Raw genomic sequence first — 10,907 nt, 5'->3', positions numbered from 1 at the left:
TAATGGGGGTTTTTTTAGACTTATATTTGCTAACTGAACCGTTTTCCCCTTTTAGGATGTTTGAGAGAGGGCGGGCGATCGCCGCGAAATCTTTCACAAAACATCTGTAGTAGCTTGCTAGGCCTAAGAATGATCTTAGCCCGAATAGCGTTGTTGGCTCGACGTACTCCTGGATGGCTTTCACCTTTTCCGGGTCCGTTCTTGTGCCTTCGCTAGTTACAATAAAGCCAAGGTATTCTACGCTTGTCTTAAAGAACTGCGACTTCTCTTGAGCCACTCTCATGTTGGCATCATAGAGGCTTTTCAGTACCCAGTCGACGTGTTTAACGTGCTCGTCCTGAGACTTGGAGAATATGATTACGTCATCGACGTAAACATAACATGTTTTGCCGATTTGTTCGCGCAAAACGTCATCGATTGCCCTCTGGAAAATGCTGCCAGCATTTCTTAGACCGAAGGGCAGTCGGCAAAACTCATACTTCCCTCCATTTACGGAAAAGGAAGTTTTTTCCCTGTCGCGTTCCGCCAAAGTTATTTGGTGGTACCCGGATTTCAGGTCAAGAGTAGTGAAGTACTTTGCAGTACCTAAATTTGCCAATATCATTGAGATGCATGGCATGGGTATTTGTCGGCTATCGTTTTCTGATTGAGCTTCCGAAAGTCCATTACGAGACGTTTCTTCTTATTGCCCCTCTCATCAGTGCCTTTTTTGTCGACCACCCATATCGGGTTGTTATATGGCGACCTTGATTTCTGTACGATTTTGTCCTTCAAGAGGCTTTTAACCTCGGCATCGACAAAATCAGCTACACCCATCGGGTAGGGGTAAAGCTTGGAATAAATTGGTTCGTCGTCCACTGTGCGAATAGTGGCCACGACCGAAGTGTTATAGGGCAGCGACCCGTTAGGGTCGGCGAAGGCCTTGTTTCTTTTCTTCAGCATTTGCATGAAGCTTGCCTTTATGGCAGCAGGTGCGTCGATGTCAACAACGTTAGTATGGTTGACATCTGTGCACTCATGGAACTTGATTGTCTCGGTTGTGTTGCCGAAAGTGAGCGTTCCATTTCTCAGAGATAGCGTGGCCCCTACCTGCGTGAGCAGGTCCAGGCCAATGATGCCATCAAAGGTTGTTAATGTTTTTAGTAGAAAAAACGGCGTGATTTTGCCGAATATTGACAGGGACATTTCTGTGTAATGTTGTTGGACCCGTTAATAGAGTGAACGGGGAACGGTGATTCAACCGGGGTAACGCCAGGAAGCCACATGAATGGCTTGATGTAATTTTTGGACGCACCCGTGTCGATCAGAAGTTTTATGTTGACCCCTGCTACTTTCCGCCAAACGAATGGCAGCAGGGAGCATCCCTAAAAAATTAACCGAGTCGCTCTCGTATCCGAGTTCGGCGTCGGCCTCTATTTCTGCGACCGCCTCAGCGGCGGCCTCAGTGTAGGCCGCCGGGGACCGGTCACTTGAGGTGGCAATGTGTTCCACCCTCTGCCGCCAGTTTCCTGACGTGCGCTCTGACGAATTTGGTTTTCTTCCGAAACCGCTGTCGCGCTTACCCGTCCCCCCTGGCTTTTGGTAAGCCGTGGCCTGTCTAAATTTGGAGGATGAAGGGTCTACGTCCATTGGCTCGGGGGCCTGGCCCGTAGCTCTTTGTTGTTGATTCGAGTTGCCCTGGCTCCTAACATAATGAGGGCTCTTAAACGAATTTGGGTCTTGCGGTCTGTTTTGCCTCCCGTTACCCTGTTGTGGCGCTTGGTAATTGCGCTCGCCTGTTCGGAAGGATTTTTCTTCTATGGCCTTTGCGTAGTTCGCAGCCAGAATGCTGCGATCTTCGCTGTATTCCGCCGACTGGGCTAAGGCCAGTGCGGTTGGCAAATCCTTTGGCCTCGCCGGAAAGACTGCTGCCTTCAGGGGCCTTCTCAAACCTGATATGAACACCTCTAAGGCGTCTTCCCTAGCTTTTTGGTTGAGCACATCCGCTGCTTCTGCGGTGCGCATCATCACGTTTTTGTTGGTGATGAGGGAGACCTGTTTCTCTATTGCGTCATAGTAGTCAGTTAGAGACAGGTTCCCTTGTCTCATGGTTGCCAGCCTCTGCTGGATCACCCCTACAGGCGTCTTATCTGAATAAGAGCTGTCTAGCCTGTTTATTATGGCCTTAAAATTGAGCACTGTGTTGAAGGACGACAACACATTGTTCGCTGCTCCTTTAACCTTATTCCTAATGATGCCCGTGGCCATGAAGTGTTTGGAGCTGCCTTGGTAAGGCTCGAACACCGAATACGCGGCCATAGCTGCCTGGCGCCAACCGACGTATTCCAGCTGTTTGCCGTCAAAGTCTGGTAAAGACTTGACCATGTCCAAGCACTGATCGCATTGGACCCCGGAAGAATTTCCGCACTCTTAAAAACCTCTACTACCGGCACAGATGGTCCTGCGCTCGATTGGTTAACTTGTTCCCGCAGTGCGAGCATTTCCGCACGAAGTGCAGTAGCTTGGCCCGCTAGGGCTGCAGCCTCTTGTGCTTGGGCTGCAGCCTGGTTTGCTTGGGCTGCAGCCTGGTTTGCTTGGGCCACCTCGTCTTGTAGTCGCTCTAAGTGAGCCTGAAAACCTTTGGCTTGATTATCTAATGCGGCCTGTAAGGCATTGTTGAATGACGTCACGTCCATGTCTTTTGGTTTTTCTTTTGCTGGTCGACTGTCCAGTGCTGTTAAATCGAGCCCCTCTATGAGGGAACTAAGGCTATCGTCACTGTCGCTGTCGCCCTCCCTATGGCTCATGTGGTGCGATTTGTTTCGGCAGAACTACCCATAAAGGTTTATCTTACGTTCCTAATTCTTAAAAACGCGGGTCGAAGGGTGTTTGCTCATTCGCGGTTTACTTTAAATTTTGACCAAAATTTGCCAAAAATAGCGGATCTTTCGCTGTTATCGATACTTATTGCGTTATCACTGACATAGGAAATGTTAACACATGAAAAATTCACTTACATGTTCTCTGATTGTAGGGTGAAGGGAGTCTGATCTAGCCCCTGCCTATTGGTCTTCGGTTGAGCGTCGGGAGCCTTTCACGCTGAGATGGTTGGGCTGGGCGAGGGAATTCCCTGCAGCCCGCGTAGACTTTTGTTGATTTTTGGTAAGGTGAGGCGAGGGAGGGCCCTTCAGCCTATTTTTTCCTTTCGTAGATATTGGGTGGAAGCGAGGGATTTCCCTACAGCTCCTTGTGTTTGTTCCTCTGGTGTCAGCTCCCGCGTAGTTGGGTGTTTTTTTTGTAATTTTTTTTTTTTGATTCTTAATGCTTGGTTGTAGCGCACATGAAACAGAAGTATTTTTCAGTAGCCCTTTTGGTTTTGGCGAAGAACAAAAAAAAATTTGCACACACTGATGTATTTTTTTGGGCGGGGGGTTTGACAACCAAAACTTCTCACTTATTTTTTCTTTAATTTTTCATTCCTTTTCTGTTGATTTGTTTGTGCCCACAGGGAGCTTTTTTCTTTTAAGGGCCACTAGGGTTTGACAACAAAAAAAACTTCTCACTTATTTTCTTTTTTAATTTTTCATTCTTTTTCTGTTGATTTGTTTGTTCCCCACCGGGAGATTTTCTTTTGGGCCACTAGGGGTATCTTTCTTATTTCACTGACACAAGTAAAAACATGAGATGCACTCGTTGGTATGTTTTCCACTTTTATTATTTATTTCGAATTTTCTTTTGATTGTTGAATTCTTCAGCACTTTTTATACTCGCGTTACTTGGGTTCTTCTTGACCCGTTGGGCGCCAATTAAATATTATTTATCCCGTTTATATGTACCGGGCTCGGCCACCGGCAAGGAAGACGAGATTACGTTTTAAAGTTTATTACCGGCACGACTGGCTCGGTCAAGTATGAGATTAAATCTGAAGTACAAGAAATGAAATATAAAATGATATTCTTAAAGTTGCCCCCCAGACGGCAGCGCTGCCCATGCAGCGGGCCGACGTTCTGCAACCTCAGCGCCTCGAGCCGACGGTCCGCTCTCCAGCGGATGTTTATGCAACAATGTAACTTGAGGACCCCCGTCCACTTGAGTCAGCATCAGAGGTCTTCCACTTCTGGAATTCCGCTGATACCCTGCAGCTGGTGGGGAGTGTTAACTTATACATCAGTGTGCAAACACCCATATATAGGAGCGCACAACAACTGGCAGCTGTTGCGGCCTCATATCGGCACTAAGATCGCCAGAGTCAGAGCCATAGCCATCGCCAGAGCAGCACACAAAGCGCCCACTTGGCGTATGAGCAATATGTGTGCGTGTGAGGGAAGAAACAGAAACAGGCAGGCAGGAAGGAAGGAAGGATGCGGGATTGATACACGCCCAATGCCTACTCCATTTAAGCATTATACGAGCATGGAGTAGCGATTTGCTCAGAGATCAGCCGAACGAACGTAGATGATATTTACTCCAGTGAAATTCCTTCACGCTCTGCTCTCATCTTCTTCTATGCTCCTATGCCTTGCTGGGCACTTCTTCTCCTCTGCTCCCTGGATGGCAGCCCATCCCTACCAGTGGGCAAGCAGCGTTTAGCGATACCCTGCAGCAGCTGCCCGACCAGGTTACACGGTGTAAGACCATCTCATCGTATCACTTTCGCTCTGCTGGGCAACTGTCACCGTCAGTGGCGGGGAGAGCGCTGTCGTTTTCTTATCTGCCAGACGAGGGGATTCAACCGATTCGTATTTCAATTATGCATTCAGGCAGCATGGCCACTGGCCAGTATCGAAGCGTTTGATACCCCGTCTGGCCAGGGAATCTACGCAATTTTTAGGCAATACTTAGCCAGTGATATTGGTGGGGCACTGGCTATCTTTGCTATAAAGAGAAAGATCTCTTTATTATTTTTTCATCTATTAAAAATCGTAACAACTCCCTCAGGAGTAATATCTAGAGAGCTAAAAGAGGGTATGGAGTGTGGATGGAATTGTCAGCTGCATGCCACATTCCGGTCATTAATACGCCATCAGAAGCGACTGCCCAATGAGCAGGGGGAAAAAGATACTGATAAAGAGGCAGCAGCAGGGGCAGAGGCAGGGACAGAGATGTGCATATTAAAAAGAAAATAGCAACGCTGCCGGCTCGCGTCATCATCATCATCATCAGGGGCTGCGCTTAGTTCCGTTTGTTGTCCACCGGAATGCAGCTGGATCTGCCACTGCCACTGCCACTGCCACGGCCACGGCCGCTGTCACTGCTGCCTGCCACCTGAAGCAACAAATGCAGCGCTTAGAAGTGGCACAAAATGCCAACTATGGCAGAGCAGCTCTCCACAGAAATCGAACACAGAGAAACTCTTTCCAGGAGCCTCCACTCTCAGATATTTTGTGTAACTAAATTCTCAGTAGAAACTCTGAAAACGTAAAAAAATATTTACCATGGGAAACGCATTGAGGAGAACTCCACCGCCCAGTCTCGAGACCGAGACGCAAGATCAAAAGTCCAGACCAAGACGATGAGGAGAAGGAGAATGGGAATGCGCTGGAGATTGAAGAGCATCCACCGGCACTCTGCCCGATCGACGACTGCATGGAGCAGGTGGCCCACTCGCACCTGCTGCGCCACATAATGAGCGCCCACATGAACTGCTCGGGCACTGCTGAGCTAGTCCCCGTGCAGACGCAGATGAAGGAAGTGGCCACTGGGGCGACGACGCTGCTGTTGCTGGACTACCGGCACATGCCCCTCGGCCGGGACCTGTGCCTGGCCGTGCTCAACTGGCGGGGCGACGGCTGCTCCTGGGATCTGTCGGTGCCGCAGCGCGATCTGCCGCTCAGCGTCCAGGCGCTCAGCCTCCACGTGCCCGTGGTCGTGATGGTATGCCGGACCACCTGGAAGTCGGTGCTGACCCCGCCCAGCCAACGGCCGGGCCCGAATGAGCCGAGAGACGTCACCCAGGAGTTGGGCAAACTGCTGCTCATCTGGCTGCTGTGCCCGGCCATTCGTCGTCCCGTGGCGGTCACCCTGACGATCATCAACAGCAAACTGAAGGTGCTGAAGCGGACCCGCCGCATGCCGCGCGTCCACACCACTCAGTTCATCACAGGGCCGAATCACTACTTCCTTCACATCGATGAGGACGATCTGGAGGAGCTGTGCGATTGCGGAAAGTCCGCCGTTTTCCTCCAGCTGGTGATCGATGGCGAGCTGCAGCCTCAACTCTCCAATTGAATATTTTCGGAGAACTCAAAATAGAATTAAAGTCAACTGAACTAATCGGCACATTTTTGGGGGATTTGTGGACTCATCTGGTGTCGCAGTTAGTGGGACCAGAGGACCAGTGTGGAGAGTGGGGCAGGAGCTGTGGCTGTGGCTGGGGCGTGGTTGGGCTTGGCACCTTGGCGCACAAATTGAAGCCAGTTTATGGCTCACATTTGGCAAGGCGGCTCTGCTCTGCTCTCGGTTCGGTACGGTTCGCATTATTGATTCCGCTTGCCAGCTTTATTGCCCCTTTTTCTGGGGCAACACTTTTTTATGGCCGCAACAGACTCGCTCGCTCCCAACGAAATTCTCCAGGAAGGAAGGACGAACGGATACAGCTGAGGCTGCAAATGTGCCATAAATTGTTGTCTTTTATGTGTTTATGTTTTGGCAGGCATTCAGACAGGCCATGCCACACGCCACACATGCCACACACAGTCAGTGCCACAGATCAAATCAAATCAAACCAGATCCGATCCGATCGCAGGCCGCACAATGTTTCAAGTGATTTTCGCGTTATGAGTTTTCAATAAGAAGCGAATTCCCGCTGCCAGAACCAGCCACATTATTGCATCAGCCTCATCTGCCGCCTAGTTTAACGACGGGACAGCGCAGCCAAACAACAGAGCAGCCATTTCAGGCCCCAATGGGAAGCCAAGCTGCAAACTCTTGACTTTAAGCTGCAACGGCAATCAGTGGCTAGATGGTAAGATGGGGCAAGCAAAACAAACAATGGCAACGGCTGGCCGGCTGGCCGACTGGCCGACTGGCCGACTGGCCGACTAGCTGCTTGACGTCCCAATATAACGCGGCGACAGGTTTACGATGCATTTGTATCTTCACCGTACAGGACAACATATGCCCCACATGCCCCACCGCCTGTCCGGACTGGGCATTGCCTTTCGTATTCCTGTTCTCTCCCGTATGCCCTCGCATGTTGGCATTTTCATTGAGGGGAAAAATCAGTAAAGTCGGCGCAACGATTTCCCATTCCCATGTGGCAAGTGGAGAGCTCTTTGTGTGCCCAATGTCCACTCGTTCACTTGTCCGCTCGTCTACGTGTGCGTGTTCGTGTGCGTGCTCCAAAAAGGAGAAACATCCCTTGGGCGGGGCAACGACAACGACAACGATGAGGACACATAAAGGCTAAATTGGACCCTGAATGGGCGCTGTGGAAGACATTGCCTGGCCAATGGACAAACACTCAAGTCATTTAGACCCCCTCCCCCGCCTCGGACACGGCCACACGGAACTCTTCTCTGTGGAACTGTCTCGTAAAAATATCTGTCCACCGCCAGGGCCTATTGAATTGGGAAAACTCAATGGCTACGTGTGTCAGTGTAACCATCCGATACCCTGGCGTTGGTTGGTGCAGCAACTAAAAGTCTGCCTATAATTACGCACTTTTCGTCTCGAATGGAATTGATCTCTGGCATGGTGTGGGTACGGTGGGGCACCCACACAGAAGCTTAGCCCCTCGACCGCACCCACCAGAACGTGTTAACATGAAGGCTGATACGTGGCACCACGGCCAAGAGGGGGGTAAGGAGACGGAGAACCCATCAGGGCCTTTCTTGCTTCTATTCTGCGTCTGCTCCCGGACGCCAGCTGTTGCCAGTGGCAACCGCATCGCACTCTGGTCAGTGGATTGCACTACCCATTACCTATAGCAGGTTGATCGCAGACTTCGTAGGTTGCTTTCCATTGCCAGTAATCACAAAGCTGCAAACTTATGTTAAGTATTTGAATTGGCTGCTCTTTTATTGGGTTTTCCGATCGAGCCAATAAGACCATCAGTGTGTGGGCCTGCTTATTGCTTTCCTGTCTGCCTGTCTTCTGGTTTTAATTTGCTGAAATGCGCGCAAATCGCGCGAGAGAACGCAGGGATAGAGAGGAGCTGCTGCACTCGCTCCGCCAGTTCGACAGTATCGATATATGTCACAAAATATCACATGGAATGTTATATCGATGCCAACATATCGTGTAAATATATCGGCCACAAAGGCACGCAGCTGTCTCGTTCGCACACTCGTGTACCCACTATTTTAAGCAGAAGAAGAATTTTGATCTGGAGCGGAATTCTGCATTCTGCTTGGATATTTTTGAGTACTGGAGAAGCTGAGTGGATTGCTGAGCTGATTGTCTGATCCTTGGTGGCTGTGGATCCCACAGAGTAGGTATAGGAGTAGGTATGTACCCAATATGAGTGTGTGTGTGTGAGTTTGTTTTGCTTGCGTTTCATAATTTGTGAATTTTTTGTTGCATTTGTGACACACCCGTGGAACTGGTGACTTACTTATGTGCATCTTTACACACAGATGCATGTGCGGAGTGCTCGTGTTAAAAGTCTTCCCGGTTCGAAGGCAGCAGATAAAATCCAATCAAATCAGATCAGATCTGTCTCTGCGTTGTTTGGCAGTGGAATGGAATGGAATGGAATGCGGTGCAGTGCAGTGCCCTGCCTGGAGTGCCCTCCAGGCACTGACGTGTTATGTGCCAGTTATGTGCAACTGGAACAATTAAAGCGATTCCCTGGCCCCCGTCTCTATGCACTTAATGCACATTTAAATGCGGCTTGGTGACTGTTGGCTGTTGCCTGTTGGCTGTTGGCTGCTGATGGGCTGGGCTGGGGTGGGGTGGGGTGGGGGCGTTCTGTGTTCGTCTGCCATCTACTGGGGGGTACTTGGTCGCAGTCTGTTTGCCCAACTTTTCTGCTGACTTTTTAGACTAAAAGTCAAATATTTCATTTGGAAATTCCTGGCGACGAGGCGAGAATGAAATAAACCCCCCCCCCCCTTCCCCCCCTCCCCTCCTTTTTTAAAAAGGGGGGGGAGGGGGGGGGGGGGGGGGGGGATGGCAGCAAAACACATTTTTCTAACTGTGACCCTGGAACCAGACCCTTGCATCCTGCAACATGCACCCCCCACTCCTGGTCCTGACACCCCTTTGGCGGCTGCTTAAAAACTATAAATTAAGTTTCCCACAACTTTTGCCTCTCATCTCCCCTCCCATTCCCCTCCATCCCATTCCATCGCATCTCGTCTTGTGTTGTCTTGTCCCCCCCCCACACTTCGGTGCCTGTTTATTTTCGCTGTTCTATCACAGTGTGAAAAAATGGCATTGTCCGGATCCCGGGTCCAGGTCCGGGGCAGGCAGGAATCCGAACCCGAATATCTGTTTCCCTTTCCCCCCATTGCTATCTGTCTTTCTGTTCGTTTGTCTCCGCTTCTTCCTGTATCTATCTGTCCCCTGCTGCTTCCCCATTTCCCCACCATTTCCATCTTCATTTCTCTGTCGCTGTGCCTTGTGCCACACAGCCAGAGGAGCCGAAATGTATGTCAAGTGTTACCAGCAGCAACTTTGACATCCATCATTTGGCATCTGAGTCACTTGTTGACCTTTCTTTTAGCCAAAAAACACGACACGAAGCGGACCGCACTGGACTGGACTGGAGCACCACCGCCAGCCGTCTGGGGGCCACCTGACAGCTAATCAAAATGTCGCACAAAGTTCATTAACAACATTTTCCAGTCAATTGTCTTGTCAGGGGCGAAGGCCGGGAGAACGAACGGGAGCAAAGCAGAATGAGTGCAGCAATATGTTTGCACCTGGCTCTGGCTCTGCCCCTGTATCTGCCACTGCCTCAGCCTCTGCCACATTGGCAGGTCATTGAGGTTGCTGCCTCATTTTGTTAAGAGCTGAAGCCCCTGCCACTGCCATTCATTTGCTTGGCAAATCAGCTAAACTTAACGAACTGTTCTGGCGGACAGCCTGACAGCCAATGAACATTTCGGTCACAGATCGGCAGGCAAATATTAAACAAGCAAAGGAAATGTGGCGGCAGGTGGGGCTGGCTTAGGCTTAGGCTTAGGTACATCCGTAACACTTAGAACTCCAGAAAGACTTTTGATAGACTCTGCCCTGGCTGTTCTTTGTGTGGCAATAATCTCTTGGCTTTTATCAATCCGATTTCTGACATTTTGTTCGTTTTTCAATTCCTCTTAGATGCAGAGCCGCAAATGGGCAGCAGGACAAAGGACCAAGAAGCAGAAACGATGACGGAGAAGAGCCCCAAAAAGGAGCTGCATCAATATAAATGAATATATGCAGGCCATTAGCAGCATAGATGGCTCCGGCATGGCCAAAGCCAAAAGCAGCTGCTCTTCAGCTTGTTCTCTGGTGGCCCGCTCTCCTCTCATACGCACAAAAGCGCAAGCGGGTCAAGGATACAACGGGGGGGGTGGGGTGGCGGGGGAGGAGTGCGAGTGTTATGCATATGTGAGTGACAACACACAACGTAACAAAGGCTGGGAGGCTGGATGGCTGGCTGGCTGGGAGTCAATGGAGTGCTGCTGCCTGCCGTGTGCTGCCATGCCAAAGTAAAATGCCATTGTCACCATCTCGTACGTATTCTCATCATCGTCATCATCTTTTGGACCAGTCAGTCATCTTCATCTGCAGCATCATTGTTGTGTTTGTGCTCAGTGTTACACACCACACCCACACCCCCCCCACACCCTCACCCCACTTGAAAGTCGCACAAATGAACGCGTAATTGTTTGCACATGAATACATTGGGTAAATATTTGCAAACACATTCAGCAAAAACTCCAACTACAGTCACTCTCCCCCTCTCTCTCCCTCCCTCTCTACACTAGAAACTGGCTGCA

General features: G+C 50.1%; 1 protein-coding gene across 1 annotated transcript; it reads left to right on the top strand.

The window, feature by feature from the left end:
• The first annotated feature begins 4,493 nt into the window (after positions 1-4,493).
• On the top strand, positions 4,494-6,252 carry LOC111080328. Its single transcript, XM_041594477.1, has 2 exons — positions 4,494-4,656; positions 5,435-6,252. The coding sequence occupies exons 1-2, from the start codon at positions 4,494-4,496 to the stop codon at positions 6,205-6,207; spliced, it is 936 nt and encodes a 311-aa protein (XP_041450411.1). The 3' UTR covers positions 6,208-6,252.
• The last annotated feature ends 4,655 nt before the right edge of the window (positions 6,253-10,907 follow it).

This window comes from Drosophila obscura, unplaced genomic scaffold (assembly GCF_018151105.1).
Source record: "Drosophila obscura isolate BZ-5 IFL unplaced genomic scaffold, ASM1815110v1 contig_29, whole genome shotgun sequence".
Taxonomy (NCBI): domain Eukaryota; kingdom Metazoa; phylum Arthropoda; class Insecta; order Diptera; family Drosophilidae; genus Drosophila; species Drosophila obscura.
Note: the sequence above shows the minus strand (reverse complement) of the source record. Positions and strands in the feature narration are given on the sequence as shown.